Raw genomic sequence first — 23,159 nt, forward strand, 5'->3', positions numbered from 1 at the left:
AAGGCAACATATAATAACAAAGAATAGAAATAGACCAGTGAATACATTTACCCACTGTCAACGTTTTGCAGATTCCATATTAGCCACATATGGATTTTTGCTTGTCATTTCACAACATCCAGAGGATTTTATATGAGTAATATCATGTTTGTTTCCATCAGTTTGTCCCTACCACACCAGACATCAGGACATTGTTGGCAGGGTGTGTGCCTCTGTGCTGTGTGCCCGTGTCCTCCTCTCAACTGAAATAATCCACACTGTGGGCGGTGACACAGGGATGAGAGAGAGAGGGAAGCAGGGATTACACTTCCAATCAGTCGAATCAATCAGTCTCTCATTCCCATCCCCATCCCTCACACAGATTACCAAATCCACGACAATCTGATTGAGTACACACACACACACACACACACACACACACACACACACACACACACACACACCACACACACACCACACACACCACACACACACACACACACACACACACAACACACACCACACACACCACACACACAGAAAATAAAAAGTAAATAATAAATCCTTTCTAAGACATTTTCAATTATTTAAGGTATAAATACATCCTTCTGACTTCTGACTGGAAAGGTTTAAATTCAATCATGCCCCATTCCGGAATTCTCTTTTTTATAGAACTTCTGATAATCTATCAACGGTCTCTCTGATTCATGATAAATCTCGTGTTTTCTGTCCATATTTAACTGAAGGAGTGTTAAATTGGTGGACTGGGTGGAAGCTACAGTCTATGGTGCAAAGTATCTGACTGACAATGTTTAGGTATAGCCTACTTGTTCCATTTTCTTTGGCACTGATCACCTATACCTTCATACCTAATCCTAACCTCCTAATATTATTTACAATACAACTCTCTCTAAAGAACATAACGGGGTTTTCAGTGTGTGCTGTTGCTACTTTCTACCTCTGCTAACAAGGTGAGACCATCTCCTCATTTCAAAACTGTAGCTTTATAATGTATTATATATATTTTTATCTTATTATTTTTAGTTTCAATGTGTATTTGACAACATAAACATAAAAACGAATCCAGGGGATAAACGTTACTTTAGCAGGACATAGGCTACATTAGAATGTAGCTGTGGCAGCTAAAAGTGAAGATAGTTAGTTAAACTTATACGTCACACAAACAGCACTGGTCTTCTGACAAGTATATTATAAGCAAAGTTTGTAATATCATATTAATATAACTATATTCATAATGTGGTTTGTATTCGTAAAGGTAATGTTACACTTAACAGCCTAGAGGGGGATGCTTAAGCTAAAGGAGGTAGTTAGCTAACGTTAGCTGTAGTTCATTAGACTTGAGCCATCCTCTTTTACTAACGTTACATTGCACAGAACACTAGGTTATTGTTGTTACCAACACTATTTGTGTATGTTTAGCAGGTGTGTTTTGTTTTGTTTATTTTAGATTTGCAGAGTCAAACAAACCAACATGGATTTTTACTTTGACGACCTACCATCCACCTCACAGTCCACTCCCAAAAGCGGACAAGAAGATTCCCAAATGGTAACCGATTATCACATTTATCTAAAGACCCAGGAGTCACAAAGTGTTTTTAAATAGTCCCAACTGCTTAAGTTTTCCATAAGTTAAAAATGTTCGTCAATATATTTAAAAACGATTTGATGTGGACTGTTAGGTGATCAGTAAATGTTTACTGTAAGCAAGCCACCTTGTAATAATACATACACTAATTGTAATTTGTTCATTGTCCTGGGTGATACAGACAGAAGACACAGACAACGAGTCACCAAGAGGAAAGTCCTCAAGCCTGAGCATGACTGATATTCAAGAGCAGAATACCAGGTTTAGTACAGTCCATTGCATCAACTTCAAGTGATATTTTGTGTAGCAGTTTGGTCCACTTGCTCTAGGATGATGAATTCTTTATTGTCAATATATTTCTTAGCTCGAAAGTAACTGACATCAGCAGGAGAGTTCAGGAGCTGGTGGAAAAGATTAACAACAGCCGCACTAGTGACCAGAAAGTGATGGACAGCTTCCAGGACAAGTTAGTCGCAAAGGTATTTTTTATCATATTTTAGTCTACATCTTTATACATACTTAAAAAAATACTCGTTTGTGAACTTCACTTTGGCCCTGAATACACCTTGAATCTGTCATTCGTAAAATTATATTTATAAGTGAGCTTTTTTCTATCTACTGTTTTGGTCTACTTGAATGTAAAGGGCAAATTATGAATGAGTGCCTTTACTCTGCCCACAGCTGTTCTATTTTATTTGATCCCTTACATTTAATCCCCTAGGTGACAGAGATGTGTCAGCAGATGAAGGAGCACTTGTTCACGGTGTATGAAGAGAACAGCAATGAGATGCAGCTGAAGTTGCTGGAGTTGTCGGAGGTGCTGGAGAGCTGCACTAAGCTCAACAGCGAGCTCCTGGAGGCCAGTCATGCACTGGCAGGTCTCAGAGGGGCCTTGGCTATTAGCAAGACATCAGAACCCTAAAAACTAGTAATTTTCCGATGTCCGCATTATTTGTTAAATTGTTCTGAGTTTGTTCATGTGCTCTTTGGTTTACTATGTTGAGTATTCTGAAAAGTTGCCTTGCAAATGCTGGGAAAAAAAAGATGAGTCCTTTTTCTTCCTATTTTGTTATGAATACACGGTACATTGTGTCTTTGCTTATAGAACATTATTATTAATTGCAATTATTTACATTTTCAGTACCACAAACATCTTATGTGAATGTCTACCTATTTCTGGTGTGCAGTTCATACATGGCTTCTTAATCAAACATGCCCAGGTAAACATTGTATTGCTTTTTATGTGTGCTAATGATTGCATTAAAAGAAGACTAAAACAAAAGCTGAACCCATGTTTATGTATGTTCAATTTCAGAATTGAGTCAATTAAAAAAGTATAGCTTACAAGTGGAATAAACCACAATATTTGTGTTCTTAGATGTTGACAGTTTGCACCATATCTTAAATAAGTCAGCTAAGATAGTGTGATCTTTAGTCATACAGTTACTAACATGATAATGTAAAATGACAGCAGAATACAATTATCAATTGACCAGAGGTCTATTAAGATATTTTTACATTCTGAATCACAGCTACAGTCAAATCTTACCATTAATTTAAAAGGCATTTATTTACATATTTAATTGTCACAAAAACTCATATTCCCGCAACTTAACATGCACCAGGATTAATCACTGCCTAAAATATATTTCAGACATATTAACTGTACACTTGTCCTCACAGTTTGGACCAAATGCTTAGTTAGTTTGACCTAACATATTCACCAAAGATTAACCAAACAGAGGCAGTGATGGACAGATCCTATCACTATTTTTAAACAATAAATATAATGAGGTATTTAGGATTTAGCTAAAATGTAAGCCTGATTAAGTGCACTTCATGTTTTACTCATGGGTTTACCAAATGAGAAACAGGATCACAAATCCAGATCATTCCATTTCACAACATTTTTACTTTCAACAGAAAACGACTGCAGTCCAGTGATGGCTCTGCCTAGGATCAAGGCATGAATGTCATGCGTTTCCTATAAAAGAAAGAACAATGAGAAACCTTTATCAACAAGTGGTTTCACAATAGATGAGGAAATACTTCTCTTGTGAGTAGTAGTCTCCAAACTTCCTCAGTCCTCTTTAGATAAGAGAAATACACATTGTTTGAATAATAGTTCTGCCAAATTACAACAGGATCGTTTGATTTCTATTTGTTATTTAAAGTTGCTATGTATAAACTGATTTATTATTGGACAGTGTTCTAAAAAGTGCATTTCTTAATGCAACCTCTCATAATCTCTGCACTGCTTCTGCTCTGACCTCTGGTGGTTGAGGTAAAATAATTGCAGCTTACGTTTCATTACATCTTTTTCACTACAATAATGACTTATGATCTGTATTTAAAAAATGCATACTAGATGTTCTTCTGTGGTGGGTGCCTGCTTACCCTCGTATGTGTTGACTGCCTTCCAGGTTCATGACGTGACGGATTATGTGGTACTCATCTGAGATGCCGTTTCCTCCAAGCATGTCTCTGGCTTGTCTGGCAATATCCAAAGCCTTGCCACAGCTATTCCTCTTCAGCATGGAGATCATATCTGGTGCCGCTCTATTAGGATAAGAACACATTAAAACAAACTTTTTTTTTCTAGAAGACAGCATCAACCGCTGACATAGCTAGAAAAGACACTAACAATGTAATGATAGTAAGAGAAGACTCACTTCTTGTCATCAATAAGTTTTCCCAGGGTCAGACATGACTGCAGCCCAATGGTGATCTCTGTCAGCATGTCAGCCATTTTCTTCTGCATCAGCTGGTTCCTGGCCAGTGGCACCCCGAACTGGATTCTGATTGGAGGAAAGAAAGATATGAAAACCAATCCATTACCAAAAAAGATGAGGCTGGCATAACAGAAGGAGAACTGGATTCAAACACAGTATGGTAATGTTTAAACTTTTTCCCTGAGGTTGGACTTTGTTATGTCTGTTAGGTCGTTCGGCTTTAAAGGGATAGTTGTGATTATTTGTAGTGTTGCAGAATGAGGTTCTTATCTAAAGTCGGGAGTACAATGTACTGCTCTGGACAGGGGCAGCAGCAAAACATATGTTAGCCTCGTAAAAAACCTTGCTTGAAATAGTATCAGTTGTCAACTTTATTTGTAACATTTTCACTGCCTTGCCATCAGACAGCCCTTTCGTTTGGTTTACTTTGTTTGTGTTGTGTAACTTTAAAACTCTTAATGTTTGTATTCAATAATGGCAACCGATTACACATAATGGTGAAGATATTTCAAATACGGGCATACACAAATCAACTGATATTTATTTTTGAAGGTGGCTAAATCAAGTTTTCCGGCTGCCCCCTATAAAGCAGGACTGGTAATACACCAACTATGGATAAGGACCTCATACAACCAGACTATAAACAATCCAAACTATCCCTTTACCTTAACTGAACACAAAAGCTGTTAACAGAAGGTCATGTACCTGTCCAGAGTGTACTGTCGGGCAGCGTGGAAGCAGAATTCAGCAGCTCCCAGAGCTCCCCATGCAATACCGTACCGAGCGTTGTTCAGACAGCCAAAGGGACCCTGATCACAAAGGTCAATAACCAAAGAAATGTTAGATTTTAAGACACAGCACTTGATCTCAAAGATGTAAAATAACTTGGACTAAGAGAGCAGCCACTTACAGCCAGACCGGAGACATTTGGCAGCAGGTTCTCCTGGGGAACCTCCACCTCATCCATCAGGATCATGCCGGTTGCAGACGCCCTCAGCGAGAACTTTCCTTCAATCTTGGGGGTGGCAAAACCCTTCATTCCACGCTCCAGAATGAAACCACGAATCTTGTCATCTTCACACTTGGCCCACACAACTGCGATGTCTGCCTCGGGGGAGTTTGTAATCCTAGCAGATAGAGAAGAGTGAAGAACGAGAAAAACATGAACTGCATGACTGTATATGTAAGTATTTCACAAAGGGCTTGACGCTTGGAATGGACCAAAGTTTAATTGAACGTTTTGGACCTCAAATAACAAGCTAACCCACGAGTGTGATTTACAGCATTTGTTAAGATTTCATACATACTAGCATATAGTATAAGTTATTTTCACATTGTTGGTCTCTAAACAACTCTGTATCTTCAATTTCTGCCATTCTGCTTTGAGATAGCACTCAAGAAAGCCAACGCTCCTTGAATGTGACTACCCACCAGGTCTTGGCTCCGCTGACGCTGAAGGTACCACTGGAGGGGTTGTATTTGGCCTTGGTCTCCATGCTGCTGGGATCACTGCCGTGGTTGGGCTCTGTCAAGCCAAAGCATCCAAGGATTTCTCCACGAGCTGCGAGGAAAATAAAAACATAAGGCACGATCGTAAGTACCTCCTTTTGCCTTTTATTCAAGCATACCAAATGCAGAACATTTGTTTCTCACCGAGTCGGGGCAGGTACTTCTCCTTCTGGGCGTCCGTGCCATAAGCATAGATCGGGTGCATGACCAGGGAAGACTGGACACTCATGACCGATCGATACGCGCTGTCCACTCTCTCCACCTCTCTGGCTATCAAGCCGTACGCCACATAACTCGTTCCTGCACAGCCGTACCCTGCAGGGTGAATAAAACACCAAGTAATGAGCTATGAGTAATTCTTATACAAACATATAGAAAACAAATGTAAAGACCTTGAAGCACACAATGGTGAAATAATTTCCTTTAATTTTAAAAAGACCTAAAGATTTTGTAAAAATTGCACCTGACCTAATCGAAAAATAATAAAACCCAATATTGTAATGAAATGTACTGATTGATGGTGTAATAACATCTTACATTATTCATTTATGTTGTGCTTGAATACATGAAATCAGTGTCAAGTAACATGACACAATATAATGTATAATAATAGTTATATTATAAATGTTGTATACTTGCACACTTAACATTTCTGAGGGCAAAACTATTATTGGTGTTGAGTTTTATAACAATGTAGGTGCATATTTTACAAGTTTAAACATGTTTGGAAGATATTGTTGTTTAAACATTTGTTTCAGTAATTTTTTTATTCCATAGTACGAAATTGTGAAGGTGAGGCTTTGTTTCATTTTACCTTTAATAGTTGGGCCTAAGACGCCCAACTCTCCCATCTCTGAGACAATTTCACGGTGAAAATCTGTAGCATGTTGGGAAAATAAAAACTGACAGTCAAATATTAATCAGAAACCAAACACTTTTTGCACAACTTAGATATTCTAACAGTTGCAACTCGAAAAGTGAGTAAAAAAACAAAACATAATTCCTCTGTATGCTTTTCTTACGTTCATGTCTGTTGGCCATGACGATGCGGGGCATGAGCTTTTCCTGGCAGTAATCACGGAAGGTGTCTCGGATCATGATCTCCTCCTCTGTAAGCTGACTCTCAATATTCAGAGCGTCCCGCCAGTCAAACGCCACCTTGGCTGAGGGTCGGTCATACACATAAACACACTGGTTATGTCACTGTGTCATGTGACAACAGGTTGTGTGAAGTAATCTGGACAGTTCAGGATGGACTTTTAAAAAAGAACTTCACTCACGTGCTTTCGCCGGTTTTTTGATTTCTTCAACATCTAAAAAGGAAGAAAAATTAAAATGTGCTTACCTTAGAGACATTTAAAAAACGTACTGTTTATCTGTTTTCCCTTCCTGTGAGTTTCTTTTCATTTTGGACAAAGGTGAAGAAGTTTGATATGTCTCTCAAAACAATCACTCTAAACTTATATATATATATATATATATATATATAAATATAATATACATATATTAAAATAACTATGATAATAATTGTACCTTTGATTGCTGTTGCAGCTGTGCCCTGGGCTCTGGAAGCAGCAACAGCAGCACATTTCTGGCTGTTGCAGAGCAGACGGGTGACAGCACCTCTGAGAGCCATTTGTTTTCTGAATAAAGTGGAAACAAGATGAAATATTTATTAAAATGGTAATACATTTCAAAATGAAAGCACATTTCAAGTAGGTTGAGTTCCCAGGTGAGAGAAACCCAGATTGTCAGAACATAATATAATATAATGTCCTTAATTAGCTCTGAAGAGTAGCCTATAGTGAGTTTAATTGGTTCATAAACACACTTTCTGTTTGAGTATTAATTAATATTATTGCATTAATATCACTTAAAATAGATGGTTGAGTATAGAATAGACCCTTGGTTACAATACGGTTACAAAAGTTAAAAGAAAATCCAACTTTAGTCTGTTTACAATGTTAATCAGAACAAACTAGCATGCTGTTACTTTGTGAGCAACGTAGGCTACATGCAATAATAATAATAACAATTCTGTGACTTTTTTGTAAGAAAGATTTGTCTAAACTGTACCTTAATTCTCACGGTGAGTTTTCTCGAGATCCTATGACTTCTCAGCGGTGAGTTATAAAAGTTGCTTAAGTAACATCTCGCCGGTAGCAACGTCACAGCGATACGTAATATGACGCATGGGAGCTGCTGTCCTCCATGACAGGTGAGGCAGGAAACACTGGAGGCAATGCACGACCAACGCGTGGAAGTTGCTCAACCAGCCAATAGCAGTGGGGAAATAATGACATTAAATACATTGGAGATGTTTATCTGTTGTGAGTGTTTCATGCTGCTTCCTGTACCGTGCTTAGCGAACGGTTTAAAGGTCCAGGAGGCGTGTTGCCACACTCAAAATGGCGTATATGCAGTGCTGTGTGGCCGGGATGTGTGGCCGCCTCCATTCCATTGGCTGGTAAAATAAGAAGCAATGTACAGAGGGCCTGTCCCAAACATCAGTAAATGACTCTGCAGCTGACAACAGGTCAATGCAAAAAGAGCATAATCACACATTATGATGTAATAGTTGGATTTTCTGTAAGGAAAATCTTTTTTTATAGGTGGTATTGTAGAGCCAAGGAGGCCCCTAAAAGTTGGGATACCCCTTGCGATGCAGAACAAAGCAAAACCATGTTTGGCCATTGCTTACATATTCATAATATAGAACATTAGCATGTATCTAATAATAATAAAAATGTCACCAAATTTGGACTAGGTGTTCACAGGCAGACATGGCATACAATAAACACTTCATTAATACCTTTTTCCATATTTGTAATGTATACACACGTGAATTATATGCAGAAATGTAGTATGACATTTAAAATCCAAAAGGGGACCCAGCCCATTGAAAATGTCCACTGTAGTGGACATTTTGTTAACATGCATCTCCTTTGACTCTTTTGAGCTACTCTGTCAATCCCTGATGTACTGTACAGAGGACATCCTGGTCTTTCCAGTGATATGTCATTGGTTAAAATTGCATGCTGGGAAGATTCTCTTTATTTTCATCCAAAATGGCTGGCATACCAACAACAACATTTTATAGAAGCAGGAGGAGAAGTCAAATATTGTTGAATAATTGTAATTCTTACCATGAAAATCATATATGTTCTTCTTTATTAACATGTGAGGAACTCTATCATTAGTTCTGAAAGCAATTAAATAATTCAAGTTTTGAAATAACAGCTCTTTTATAAATGTCCATCCTAGTGGACGTCAGGACCATCTTCATGGACTTTATGACTCAATATTGTTGCAGGAGACGGAACTGAAGCAGATATTTTCTGTACCAGATAGTTCAGGGAGATTCAGATTTTGACCTCTCAGATGATGAGAGAGATGAGGCTTTCACACCTGGGATAGAAGAGGGTCAAGAAGAAGGGGGGGAAGATGCAGGATGCTCCATGAGCGCACAGATACAGACAGAGACAGATAGGGACGAGCTGGAAAGACATGGCCCTCTGTGGGCCCAGAGTAGCACGTATGTCTTATTGTTGTTTTTATTTTAAATAGAGCCATGAAAAATGAGAATTGCCTCAGGAATGCAAGCTTTGTTTCTATGAGCATGGTCAAATGGAGACCACATCCATACAACTCGTCAATATGACCCTACAGCCCTTGCCGACCGGAGTCAATTAAGTACTTTTCCCAGTACATTGACTGCAAAGTATTTGAAGATCTGGAAAGATTCACCAAAAACCAAACTAGTTTTTTAGTGACCAAATAAACAGCAATGTTCAGATCAATTACTTATTTAATATGTTTTAAATAAAGGTGAATGTATTCTTCCATTAATATCACTCTACCATCATACGTTACATAGTCTATCTGTTCATTTTGGCTGTCTTTTCAAACTAAAATGGTCCCGACGTCCTCTGCAGTGGACATACTGTAACATTTAAAAATTAAATTAAATTAAAAAAGTCTAAATTGCAAGATTTATTTTCAACCCTAAATTGGTAGGAAATCACAAAAAAAGGAAATTGGACACTTTTTTTTCTCGGGTGACGGTGTGGCCGGGATGCTGTGTCGAGGGTGTTGGCCCACCGCCTCCAGTCCATTGGCTGGTAAAATGGAAGCAATGTACAGAGGGCCTGTCCCAAACATCAGTAAGTGACTCTGCAGCTGACAACAGGTCAATGCAAAAAGAGCATAATCACACATTATGATGTAAGTAGTTGGATTTTCTCTGAGGAAAATCTTTTTTTATAGGTGGTATTGTGGAGCCAAGGCCCCTAAAAGTTGGGATACCCCTTGCGATGCAGAACAAAGCAAAACCATGTTTGGCCGTTGCTTACATATATTTCTAGTTGAGAGGATTGTTGTTTAAAAGAACTATAATATAGAACATTAGCATGTATCTCTGGAAATAATAATAATGTCACCAAATTTGGACTAGGTATTCACAGGCAGGCATGGCATACAATAAACACATATTTCATTAATACCTTTTTCCATATTTGTAATGTATACACACATGAATTATATGCAGAAATATTGTATGACATTTAAAATCCAAAAGGTTTGTATATGCTTTTCTTTCATTATAGTAAGTAGGATTTACATGTTTTACTTTAAGCATACCAAATACTTATCTTATCATAAAAGTAAATATTTAACTATTCAACTCTCCCCCAGATGTCACCCATATTAAATGAATACATTTGAAAAATTAAAGAATAAACAAAAGTCCATTATAGATTATATAAAGTATAGATATACACAGGGGTCCCCCGTATGCGCTTTATACAGTAAAATAAACCCAAAACTAGACACACAAAACTCAATCCCTGAGCAGCATTAGAAATACACTGGACACGTAAGACAAAACACTTTTTTCAAAAGCTTCCATGAAATGTTACCAGATAACAATGCAGCATTTCAAAATACGCCAGATGAGTTGGACACTTCCTTTCAATTGGATTTAAGTTTCATTATATATTTATTTAAAATATAGCATTTTTTTATTGAAATTGTCATTTGACCAAGTCACCGCACATAAAAGCAGCATTATAATGCTCAATGGACGAGTAGGACACACCTATTTCAATTGGAATTTAGTTTTTTTGCCATTCATGTTATTTTTGAAATTTCTGATATTTTTCGTGTTTCTTTTTCAACAGCTTCTATGTCGTGACCAAGTGATTCCACATCAACGCAGCATTGTGGTACACTCGACAAGTAAGACACATCTCTGTATTTGGCTTTTAGTCATTTCTAGCTTTTAAAACATATTTTAATGAAAGTTCAGCAGTTTTCCATTGGAACAGTCAATGTATTAATTACAGTATGTCAAGCTGCTTGTTAGCAATGGGAAGGTTAGTGGTTAAATCCCCAGCCTATATCTAAATCAAGTGGGCTTTTAACATGAAATAACAATGAAATGGAACTTTGGGCAAATGTATTTATTTGTTTGTTATTTAATACTGTATACTCATGGTGATTTTCTTAAGGGCCCATGATAATACGTTGTACCTTTTCAATTATTCATTACTTTACCGGCACACATACACATGACACTTTTGTGGCCAGACCAGTCACCTGTCACCTTCACATGAATAAAAGATGTGATCATTTCTTTTTTTATGGTTGTAGTTATGTTAGAGACTGTATTTGTTGTTGTATCTCAAGTCCTGGGGCGGCAGAGCCTTCTTCTTCCCACCCTCTGGAACTCACTACCCCAATCCATCAGAGATTCTTCCTCCCTCACAGCATTCAAAACATCACTCAAAACCCACCTGTTCAACACTGCATTCAACCACTGACCCCCCCCCCCCCATTTTCTGTTTTGTTTATCTGTTTTTGTATTTTTAATTCTCTGTCAAAGCGTCTTTGAGTTTCCTGAAAAGCGCTATACAAGTCTGATGTAGTTACTTACTACTTGCTGTAGTTTGTCTACAAGAGCCGAGTGTAGGTCATTTATCTGCTATGACCAGTTTAACTTCTCATAAAAGTGTTTTCACATGATGGTAACTGTTTTCTTCTATTAATTTATCTTATGTAAGTAGTTATTGATAAGTATTTCTTGAGTTATATAGAAAAAGTAGTGTTTCCTCGGAGTGCTGCTCTGGAAGATATACTCCTATACATAGCCTACTGGTAAGTAAATGTATACACTACCAAATTATAAAAGGTCCTTTAAAAAACAGACATTTAAGTTTCTATACTGAATTATCAGCTAAATAGGCTATCACACAAATAGTACTGGTGATGCAGAATTATTAGAATGTTTACTTGTGAACAACATTTTAAAGTTTATTGCACGAACTATTTTGACTACTTTGAATACTACTGACTGAGTAGTCTATACAATGAAACATCATGGTTATATTGGAAAACCTTAAGTGGCACAGCAACTGAAACTAAAAAGGCCAAAAGTAAATAGGCTAGAGTGGAGTAGAGATAAGGTAAAAAATAATTCAGGCATGAAGCAAGCTTAGTAAATGTAATAGTCCTATAATCCTTTTCAGGACTGCTGTGGTCTTTTATTTACACACTAAAAACGAAACAAGAATGTCAATAAAAAAAAGCACGTCCTACTCTAAACATTAATCTACACTCTCCACACATGACTCAGGTAACGACAAGCCAACGGATTTTGTTCCACTCCGGTGCGCGCTGATTTGTTGAAGCAGCTGTCAGTCAGAAGGCACTGCTTTCTGATTGGCGGCCTCTTCTCCCGTTACCCGGGAATGCGCCGTGTGCTTCAGATTGGTTTGGGATGGTCTCTGTGTAGCGGTCTTCTACTGTTATTGATGTTTTTTTCCTCGACATTTCAATGGTAACTGTCCTGTCAAACGTCTAATCAGCACCGAGGAGCCGAGAAGTGTATGAGAATGGAGACTGAGGAAAAAAACCCGGACCCTAAATACGGTAAGAAAACGTTTTTGTATCTGCTTTCTAACCGATCTTTGATTTTCTCTAAACCGACGAAGAAATGGAAACAATGACTGCAAGGGATGGATGGGTGTGGACCTCATGTAGATCTGGAGTCATCCTAAATCGGGTTATTTTTCACAAGAGTTCTTATCTTTAGCCTTTAATAGTTCATTTCACAATACATTATGAATGAAAGAAACATTAATGGGATGTTATATTTTTCCAACCGGCACTCCAAACCAGATACTGCTTCCAGTGAAACCACAACTGCACACCTATGGGTTTAAAGTAACAATAACACATAAACAAAACAAGCCATTTTTGTTTTTTTTGCTGTTTTATAGATTCATATTCATTTCTATAGATGGACACAGATTATTGCACACATGTAAAAACACACCCACATATGTTTAAAGCTTTTTTTCACACTCATTTTTTCGCATGCACATATTATGGAAAATGCATCCTCTATACCAGCCAAAGACATGACTCATTGCCCACTATTATGTGTCACCCAGGCATTTTCTCAACTTAGCATCCCATATGAACTGTTGAGTCATGAAGTTCTCCCAACCAGTGTTTTCTTTGCTTTAATACCCCTTGTCAGTATAGGAGGGTAGCCATAGCTCAAATGCAAACCACAGCCTCCACACTGGAAATTGATTGGGAAGATGACACCAATGCTGTGTGGTGGTTAAAGTATTCCTTCTTTCACAATGCAAGATACTCCCAACAGTCCACATCCAAAATGCTAAGCGCGCACATCCTCTCCAGTCAATCCATGGAGCTCCCACTGTGGAGCATTTCCTTGTTGCTTTCCTTTTCACCACGTCAACTCTTTTTTCTCCCCCATGAGGGCTGAAAGGTAAAAAAACGCAGCCCTTTTACACCGGGGATAAAAGTGTATACGATTCAAACAGAACACATTCAAACCGTTTTTATTTTCAGAGTGGGATCTTTGTGAGCACTCACGTTTGTCTACGACTGTTGATACTTCATTTCCCTTCTGTCTAGGCTGATGTGTGCATACAGTACAGGCATGCTGCAGCCTGCAAGGCCTCGCCTGTGTTCAGCCTCGCCTGGCTCAGCAGACAGTCAAGAGGCTTCCAGTCAATATTAAGCTGGCAAACTCTCAGATGCATTGCCACACACACATGACTGAGCCCATGCAGATACACTAAATGTTTCACAATTATCGCTTCACATTTAGACTGTTAGTTTTAAAAAGTAAGACCCGCCGTGGCTGTTTGATGTAATCAGTTTCTGTGAGGGGTACAGAGTCAGTGATCTGAGACAGTGGATACCAGTTACAAGCATTTATCTACAAACAGAGACTTAAATGTGTTTCCTCATTTCTTTTTACAAGTATGTACTGTAGGTCAAATTATATTAGATGTCAAAGTCAGTGCTGAAGCACCAACAGCTGATAGCAGGAGAACATACAGTCATTTATGTGAGTCGCATATATTATACATCTTATCTACACGCTCTAAATAGAAAGATAGAAGTGTCAGGAATCAGAGCAAAGGAGATCGAATGTTCTCATAATGACACACACACACACACACACACACACACACACACACACACACACACACACACACACACACACACACACACACACACACACACACACACACACACACACACACACACACACACACACACACACACACACACACACTCAGTGGCCACAGACCCATTAAGGTAGCCGGGGAGGGGGTCATCTGATAACCCCTCCGGGCCCATTAGTGAATCACATTAGTAATGACATCATCACTTCCTTTAAACGCACACACAGCACAAAATCGTGACTTGAAAATCTTATTGTCTACAGAAGCCGATACCAAATTACTTCACTTTTCTTTAGCAATCACTTTTTTAACTTAACATATTATAAATATTTTACGTAAATAGTATTAAAGGGACGGAATATATATCAAAAAAACATATATTTGCTCTAACCTGTAGTGCTAATTAAACAGTTGTCGTGTGAGTTGCAGAGTGATAGCGATTTGGAACTGGCTGGCACTTGGCTTACACACACATTAAAGACTCAACAGCAGTCCGTTGTCCATGGGTAGATGCACACTTTCTGCATGGTGATATGATTGTTGGTGGTATTTGCTGGAAAGAAAATAGTTCCTCCAAGAAATGCTAACAACAAGGTCTGTAGAATATCTTGAGTAGCCGGCTCATGATTTATGGAAAGTGACATTGCTGTTGATCTTTTGAGCATCACAAGCTGAGTGCCATCTAGTTGCATTATTTTGGAGAGAATCTCATTTGCCACACACAATAGGTCGATACACAGCACTACAGGTGAGAGGAAAATTATATATTTTTGTTTTGGGGAAATGTAAGACCTTTACGGTTTGGTTAAGTAAGGTTTGTCAGACATTTAATATCCACATGGACCAGGATGCAGACTAACATGGGCTGGCAGGCTCTGTGGGTTTCCATCATCAGGGCTTCTGAATACAAAGATCTGCCACATTTCAAAAAGTCTCTTTTTGAGGTGGCTAAAACTACTGAGACTGACATTAGAAAACCACAAACAAGCCATAAACAATCAGAGTATTTCCGAGACATTTGGCAGGCTTTTACCAGAGAAATGCGCCGGAATGCATTGTTTTATGGCACAAAGCAGGCAAAGAGACGCCTGTTCCTCCTGCTCGAATGGAGCTGCCTGTCTCACTTTAACAGACGCTTCTGCAAATCAAAGGTCAATGGAAAATTCGCTTTCAATGTTTATCCTCTAAAGTGAAGAGAAAAAGCAAATGTATACAAACAAAGTGATGGCAGCAGAAATCCCTTTAAACTTTTATATAAATACTGTACACACAGCACTTAACACCTCCACCGTCCCTGTTATTTTATGTCACTCGCTACGCTAGTGCAAATGTACACCTTTTGTCATCACAATAATATCTCATTAATTGAAAAAGAAAAGGCAGTATTTTTGAAAGACAACATACAGCTTTTGTCTGGTCAACACATACATATTGGTATCTTTCATTCTAGCTTATAAGATGTACACAGGCAATGTAGTAAAAGAAATACCAAAGATACATTTTGGGGAAAACAGATTCTCCATTACTAGTTGGAAACAGCTTATACCAGGTAGCGTCCTATGTCTTAAAGGTCACCTATTATTCAAAATCCACTTGTGCATGTCCCCTTGTGTAAAGAGATTCTGAAAGTTTCAGGAAAAAAGATTAGTTCACTTTTTGTCCTGATCCATTTATATAAAAACCTGTCTGAAAATGAGCTCATCAGATTTTGGCCACTTTATGATGTCATAACGATGTTTTGACTTGTGTCACCATTAGCCAATCACCAATAGCCCCAATAGGGGATTATGGGAAGCTACAATGAACTGTTTGGTATTTCAAGGCAAACACTTCAGAGACATGTTTTGTATATAACAGACCTATAATATATTGATGAAAAACAGTATATTAGGGGACCTTTAATGAAACAGAATCCACCTACCAGCATCTTTAAAAGTCACTATTTAAATGTTATTTTTTATTTGTGTAATCCATATGAAACCGAAAGTGTTTTGGTGACTTCTCCTTACTAACAAACATTCTCTCAGAATGTCAGAACTTTATATTCTTTTGTTTTAGTACAGTTAATTGAGGTTGTGAATTAAAAAAAAAATGGTATCAAGATGTTGGAAAATTCCCATTTTAGTAACACAAATACAGCATATGGCTGTGGTTCGGTGGATTAGTGCACTCCTCTTCAGATCAGTGGGTCTGGTTCAATCCCAACGTGACACCCACTGCAGTCAGCATGTCGCTGTGTCCTTGGGCAAGACACTTCACCCCTTGCTCCTCAGGGTGTTGTCTACAGTATTGAGAGCTTGTAAGTCGCTTTTTAGCGCAATGGGACGATAGTCTAACTGTTACCCATGAATACTCTTGTAACCATGTGAGCTATTTAACGCATGCTAAATCACTGTGCGTCACCCCCTCATAACGTACAACTGGTAAGCCTCAGCTACAAGTCATTATTTGAATAGCTTAGCATTGTATGCAGTGTACAAATGTATGTTCATAAATGTCTCTTTGGCCACCCGACACATCACTGTAGGCCCAGCTTAATATGCAACTCAATTTTATACATATGTAGTAAATAGAGGGCCCCTGATCCGTGCTCTAAATGTTTATATGAGCCTAAAAACCCTGTATCTGTTGGGCTTGAATACGGGTTTAGTAAGTTCAGGGTGTTTGGGCAGACACATGGCTCTGTGTTTGCAACAGGCACTTGAATGTGGTCAATACCCAGTAATACTTCATCCTATGGCATGCTGCTGTCACATGGCAGAGTAAGTGGGCGGAGTCATGTGCCGGCAAATAACACGTAGGATGCCCTTATCTCTGATCCAGCCTCACACAATGCATCGTGATCGTAACCACATCATTGTGTTAACAATGCAAGAAACCATTTCAAGAAATCTTTGTCCATTGTTTACAAAGTTAGTGATGTAACATTTAAATATGCAACACTTGTTGGGGGATGTGGTGGCAGCTGGGAAATGCAGCTTAAAGAGGAAGCTGAGAACACAGACTGTGTTATGAGCATGATATTTCACGGTCCATAACTCCTGCAAGATGAGTGCATCTGCTCCGCTTGCTGTTGCAAACTGTTAAACAGAAGGAAACGGTGAACACAGTTATTCACATTGAGTCAGTTGATTGAGTTGAAGCCTAAAATAACTTATCTGCCATAGTAAAAATACTGTTTTGATTTCAGTCAGATGTGTAGCAATGTTGGCAACATCAGGTTCACATGCTGCAAGTCTCTGTTGATAGTGCTGCGCCTCATTTAATCCCCCCAACAAATACTGTTTTTCTTTCAGTTCCCCTGATGAGCTAGCCGAGAGAAAGAGGGAGCACGTGGTGACGGCATTGCTTAGAAAACACAGAAAGTAGGAAGTGACAAGTTAGTGCTTAGAGGACAAAACCCTCATACAGGAAGACGACATAAAGAAAGAACTGCCAAACAGCAGGACACTGCGAGAAATCTACACAGAAATAACGAGAAAATGAGAAAGTACGATGGAAAAGGTACTGTGAGCGTCCAGCCGGATGATGAACGGGTGGCTAATATGCTTTGAATGTCTTTTAGAAAATCATTCATGCTTGTCAGACTGCTGCACTGACGAATGGCTCCTGTTTAGATCCTTCATTCTCATGGTTTAAGACACACTTTACCTAAATGACTCGTGTGTGTGTGTGTGTGTGTGTGTGTGTGTGTGTGTGTGTGTGTGTGTGTGTGTGTGTGTGTGTGTGTGTGTGTGTGTGTGTGTGTGTGTGTGTGTGTGTGTGTGTGTGTGTGTGTGTGTGTGTGTGTGTGTGGTGTGTGTGTGTGTGTGTGTGTGTGTGTGTGTGTGTGTGTGTGTGTGTGTGTGTGTGTGTGTGTGTGTGTGTGTGTGTGTGTGTGTGTGTGTGTGTGTGTGTGTGTGTGTGTGTGTGAGAGATGTAGCAGAGTATGTAAGCACTACGGAGTGGCACCAAGTAGCTACCCTCGCCTCTTACTCCCACTTTGCGCGCTTAATGAAGAAATGACAGTTAGCTCCATCATGTGAATTATCATTTAGTTTACAGCACACAGTTCTGTGACAGGATGTGTTGTATCTCACCATCTGGTTATCAGTGGAAAGCATTGTGTGCCTGTGTCCCCCTGGCTGATTTCCTGTGTAAAACATGTTTTTTCAGAAAATGAGCGACGAGCACGTTGCTTTTATATTGTTGAACGCTGTGTTAGCTCATGGTGACCTCACTGGAGGCAGACTGGGCTTGGTTTATGTTTCTCCCCCCTCCTCCCTGAAGTGTCTGAGGTGTTTCCATGGCGGCTGCTGGTGTCCATGGGGACCTCAACATCACCGGGGAAGACATTTTGTGGGTTGCTAGGCATGTCAGTCGGGCAGAAGAATCCTTTTGTTTGGGAGAATGTCCTGTCTCTGTCAAAGCACAGGCTTTCACATAAGTCTCGTACTTGTGTGTATCTGTCGTTCACAAAGTCCATACATTACTTGTACCTATTGAGTAGACCTATCAATCATTTCAAATTGGGTTATTGGAAGAAATTGTGTTTTGAAGCGTGTGTGATCTGTGTCAGTAAACAATGCTTTGTGCTCAGTGGTACACACATGAGCCATAGAGCTTTACTAAATATAAAACTGAAAGCCACAAGGCTATTTATAAGACTAAACATTACAGCTGCAGATTCATATGATTTAGCCATAACGATTCAGTCAAAGTATGCTTACTTTAATACAATATTCATGTTTAGTAAAGGGAGTATACTGGCCAACAAGGACTTACTAGCAATGGCTTGACAACTATTTGATATTATTATTACCATTCAGTGGAATCATATCATGATGGATTGATACACCCGATGTCAGTATCAACAGCCAAGGGATTTCAATATTGTCTGAAAGTGAAATTGCCGTTGTATTATAACTTATTTCAATTAATGACCCAACATTTTTTAACAGCAGTTTTTGGTTTGGGAGTTTAGATTTAGATCTACATTGAGACGTTACAATTCAAAGTGGTTTGTGGTCCCAGAGGTGAAACCAGACGCTTGGATTATTAGTCTTCTTCATGCAAGTGTTTTGACTGAAATGGAAGTCATAGAATGATAAACTAACAAGCCTGTCGTCTCTTGTGTCCACAGGGGAGTCCAGGAAGTTTGACCCAAACTTCAAAGGACCGATCCACAACAGGTGAGACGTCTCTTTCATAAGCTGGTCATTATTTACTTTATGTTTTACAATACACAAGTATCATCATCATCAGTATCATCTCCTCTCCTCTCCTCTCCTCTCCTCTCCTCTCCTCTCCTCTCCTCAGGGGCTGCACAGATATCCTCTGCTGTATTCTCTTCATCTTGGCCTTGTTGGGGTACTTTGCTGTCGGTATTGTTGGTAAGTTATACTTTATAACAATATGTTCCGTTTCATTGCTTGGAGATGAGCGTGTTTAGGGTTAGGGACACATGATCTTTCAAGGAAACCTGCTTTTAATATTGCACACATTATTTATTTCAATATATATGTGGTGATCACTGATCAATTGATTATATATACAAATAAAAACTAAGACACCATCCTGGTGATGGCAAGATACGTTATTCTATAAAATATTTAAAAAGAAAAATTCATTCAGATGTATTTCATGATGAATTTAAATCAAAATAAGTGACATGTAAGATATGCGTATAACTCTTCTTTGTGTAACAGCCTGTCTTTCTGTCGAATGACTCTTAGTCACAGCCGAGTCATTCATGTCTTCCACTTGCGGAAAGACAAACTCAGATGTTAGACATTTTTTACCAGATCCAATAGAATTATTTTTGATGAAATAATACTATTACCTAAGCTTTGATTTCTTAATGAAAGCATTTGTCACACACGTTGAATGAGTGGCAGAAAGTTGAAAAATAATGTGAAAGACAAGCAAGAAGTTTTGCAAAAAATCCTGCTTTTCAGACCCTCTCCATACTTTTGGCATTCATAGGGTTAACATATCTAGTAATACGCAAGTGCAGTATGTATAACTTATGATTTTAGATAATAATTGTCTCTTTCTCTAACGTCCTCTTTTGTTCTAAATGTTTTCAATGATTCTCTGTGCAGCCTGGTCTCAGGGCGACCCCAGGAAAGTGATCTATCCCACGGACAGCCGGGGGCAGTTCTGTGGGCAAGCTGGATCTCCTCTGGAGTGAGTCGCCTGACAATATGAATATGATGTTACAGGATACGTGCCCCTTCACATGCAGACTATGTTGTGTCTTTCGGGATATTTATTTATGATCCAGGCCTAATAATAGTTTGGTTTTACTGTTCTTACACAACAGGAAGAAGCCTCTTCTGTTTTACTTTAACATCCTGATGTGTGCCAGCCCTCTGGTGCTGCTGGAGTTCCAGTGTCCCACCACGCAGGTCAGATAATCATCATTTATATTCCATGCAATGTTTTTCAGCTTTCTAACAACCACGCTAATTGTCATAATTGTATGTTGTGTCTATTTGTGTCCAGTTATGTGTGGAAACCTGTCCTGACCGCCACATGACGTTGGTGAAAGCCAAGGTAGGCAACAAAGAAGACCATGAATACTACAAGAAGTACTGTAAGGATGGAGTGGACTTTGGCAAATTGGTAAGTATTGAAATCATTTGATCACATTTCGTACATGCTTGATGTAATACAGTGAAAATATGTATGTGAAATATTATGCAAAATACACTTTTTCATGCATTTTCTACATCGACATGTGTCCCCTCTGTGGAAAGAGATTCTGAAAGTTTCAGGAAAAAAGATTCTCTCTCTTTTTGTCCTGATCCATAAAAACCTGTCTGAAAAATGAGCTGATCAGATTTTGGCCACTTTATGATGTCATAATGTTCTGCTGGCTTGTGTAACCATTAGCCAATCACCAACCAAGGTAACCCCCCCCCCCCCCCCCCACCACTTTATCACCTGAACCTCCTCCTAGAGCACCATTGTGGTTTCTTTAACCAAATATCTCTCAGAGGGGCGTGGGGGGGTGGCTCCTTATTTTCATCTAAAGTAACAGACAGAGAATCAGCACTTTTGAAACAGGGCTAAAACAGAGGGGATTGTGGGTAATGCTACGATGCACGACCTGTTTGGTATTTTGAGGCCAAACACTTCAGAGACATGTTTTCTCTGTAACTGAGAACAATAGTATATTGATGAAAAAGAGAAGAACAGGGGACCTTTAAAAATGACGTGTGTTTTCCATGTTTCAGAGTCCTCCTGAGATCCTAAGGGAAGGCTTGTGTCCGGCCATGCTGATGCCCAGTAAAGCCTGTAAGTGAGACGCTTGTTGTCTTCACCTCCTAAACCTTATTTCCGCCCACACTACAAGCTGCTGTGTGTTGGTATTTTGTAACAAATATATCCATATCTTAAATTCTCTTTGGAAAACATCCACAATGATTCCAGTGCCTAAAGTCCCCAGGGCCAGTGAGCCCAATGACTTTCGGCCTAGAGCACTCACCTCACTGGTAATGAAATGTTTTGAGCGTTTCATCTCACAAACGCAGCACCTCTTAGATCAGGCCTCGAGAGCAGTGGTTCTCAAAACTTTCAAATTTTTTCAATAATGTACCCCTTTTGAAACAAATATTCAGCCAAGTACCCCCTGATCAGCGCAAAAACTTTGTTTAGGGAAAAAATGCCAAAGAGGTACAGCACAGCGCTGCACCATCAGTGTCTGATTTATTAAAACAACAACTGAGAAACACTTAAATGCTACATTTCAAATGTTTACAATCCGTCACTAAATTCATGGCAAACCAATTTTAACATCATGCAATAACACTAAGACGACATTAGCTGCATTGAACTGATCTTTTTAATAAGTTGTACTTACAATGTAGTGAAACATGTGGTTGTGCTTCACTGAGGATCTTTGTCATTGTGACAGGGAGGCCACTGCAGTTAGTACACTTCACGTTTTGAAATATGTGTAACTCTGTTCATATAAAACCCACACTGCTCAAACTTCCTTACTTTTCCTAAAATTGGTATATTTATTTATTTTGGGGCGTGGGGATTGAAGAGAGAAAAATATATGAGCATTTTATGAGCATGGGATTTTGACCCCTCATATAAACATATGCATAATGCTGCACTATACTTTGCGGCTACACGCCGTTGCCAAGCAACGCTTATTGTTTAGGTCCTTTGATAAGCAGGCAGTCATATCATTAGCTAGAACTAGCTAGATCTGATAGATTTGGACATAAACGCGAGAGAAGTATAACCGGACGCGAGAGAGAGATCAGATCAGCTGCTGCTGACGGAGAACACGCAGCTCTGCATGATCACAGCTCCGCCGCTGTGACGGACCGTTGAGTGGAGCAACATTAAATACACTAAGAGTTAGACCTAACACACTTAGCTAGTTTATCTACTCTGGAAAAGCTAAACTAGTTATAAATATATGTATTCTTTACTGTCGGGATCACTTATTACAGGTTCAGCGAGCTGCACGAGACTGACGGGCTGTCAGGAGAGGGAGAGGAAAAGAGAGCACCCCGTTTATTTTCCCCATTTTATTATCCAGAATTACTGCAAACTTTTTAATAAAGTAGTTAATCTACTATTAGTAGTTTGTGTAAATGCATTAATGTTTGTTTTTCCATTAACATAAAATAAATCTCACCTACCCCCTGCAGTACTCCAACGTACCCCCAGGGGTCTGCGTACCCCCATTTGAGAACCACTGCTCTAGAGGGGTGGAAGATGCTATCGCAACCCTCTTGCATCTTCTGCACACTCACCTCGAGACGCCAAAAGCCCATGTAAAGATTCTATTTGCCGACTTCTCATCGGGTTTTAACACCATTA

General features: G+C 39.1%; 3 protein-coding genes across 5 annotated transcripts in view; 2 read left to right on the forward strand and 1 right to left on the reverse strand.

Annotated features, from left to right (window-relative positions):
* Positions 1-69: 69 nt before the first annotated feature.
* On the reverse strand, positions 70-8,071 carry gcdha (glutaryl-CoA dehydrogenase a). Its single transcript, XM_071204340.1, has 12 exons — positions 7,903-8,071; positions 7,360-7,469; positions 7,107-7,139; positions 6,849-6,989; positions 6,641-6,703; positions 5,971-6,141; positions 5,749-5,878; positions 5,228-5,444; positions 5,023-5,126; positions 4,258-4,383; positions 3,983-4,144; positions 70-257 (listed from the first exon to the last, which is right to left on the reverse strand). Exons 2-12 carry the CDS (start codon positions 7,460-7,462, stop codon positions 239-241), a joined length of 1,269 nt encoding a protein of 422 aa, XP_071060441.1. The 5' UTR covers positions 7,463-7,469; positions 7,903-8,071; the 3' UTR covers positions 70-238.
* Positions 750-2,867, forward strand: syce2 (synaptonemal complex central element protein 2). The gene is made up of 5 exons (XM_034085991.2): positions 750-950; positions 1,448-1,546; positions 1,767-1,846; positions 1,950-2,064; positions 2,307-2,867. The coding sequence occupies exons 2-5, from the start codon at positions 1,472-1,474 to the stop codon at positions 2,505-2,507; spliced, it is 471 nt and encodes a 156-aa protein (XP_033941882.1). The 5' UTR covers positions 750-950; positions 1,448-1,471; the 3' UTR covers positions 2,508-2,867.
* Positions 8,072-12,590: 4,519 nt separating the features above from the next.
* Positions 12,591-23,159, forward strand: part of slc44a2 (solute carrier family 44 member 2 (CTL2 blood group)) — a 29,464-nt gene continuing 18,895 nt past the window's right edge. For 2 of the 3 annotated variants that reach the window (XM_034091114.1, XM_034090954.2), the window contains exons 1-7: positions 12,591-12,753; positions 19,456-19,504; positions 19,632-19,705; positions 20,417-20,501; positions 20,638-20,722; positions 20,820-20,939; positions 21,554-21,614. In XM_034091114.1, the coding sequence (XP_033947005.1) occupies positions 12,711-12,753; positions 19,456-19,504; positions 19,632-19,705; positions 20,417-20,501; positions 20,638-20,722; positions 20,820-20,939; positions 21,554-21,614 (517 nt within the window). In that variant the 5' untranslated portion in view covers positions 12,591-12,710. Of the gene's footprint in view, positions 12,754-17,674; positions 17,838-19,455; positions 19,505-19,631; positions 19,706-20,416; positions 20,502-20,637; positions 20,723-20,819; positions 20,940-21,553; positions 21,615-23,159 lie in introns of those variants that run through there. The other variant, XM_034091032.2, reaches the window with a different exon arrangement.

The sequence above is a fragment of the Pseudochaenichthys georgianus genome, chromosome 1 (assembly GCF_902827115.2).
Source record: "Pseudochaenichthys georgianus chromosome 1, fPseGeo1.2, whole genome shotgun sequence".
Taxonomy (NCBI): domain Eukaryota; kingdom Metazoa; phylum Chordata; class Actinopteri; order Perciformes; family Channichthyidae; genus Pseudochaenichthys; species Pseudochaenichthys georgianus.

What these genes read in the sequence shown, in the direction of transcription:
- syce2 (XM_034085991.2), top strand. Translation starts at nt 1,472, where the DNA reads ATGGATTTTTACTTTGACGACCTACCATCCACCTCACAGTCCACTCCC. An exon ending in GACAAGAAGATTCCCAAATG is followed by an intron (nt 1,547 to 1,766) that starts GTAACCGATTAT and finishes TGGGTGATACAG; the next exon opens with ACAGAAGACACAGACAACGA. An exon ending in AGGACAAGTTAGTCGCAAAG is followed by an intron (nt 2,065 to 2,306) that starts GTATTTTTTATC and finishes TTAATCCCCTAG; the next exon opens with GTGACAGAGATGTGTCAGCA.
- gcdha (XM_071204340.1), bottom strand. Translation starts at nt 7,462, where the DNA reads ATGGCTCTCAGAGGTGCTGTCACCCGTCTGCTCTGCAACAGCCAGAAA. An exon ending in CATGGCCAACAGACATGAAC is followed by an intron (nt 6,704 to 6,848) that starts GTAAGAAAAGCA and finishes AACATGCTACAG; the next exon opens with ATTTTCACCGTGAAATTGTC. An exon ending in CAAATGTCTCCGGTCTGGCT is followed by an intron (nt 5,127 to 5,227) that starts GTAAGTGGCTGC and finishes CTTTGTGATCAG; the next exon opens with GGTCCCTTTGGCTGTCTGAA.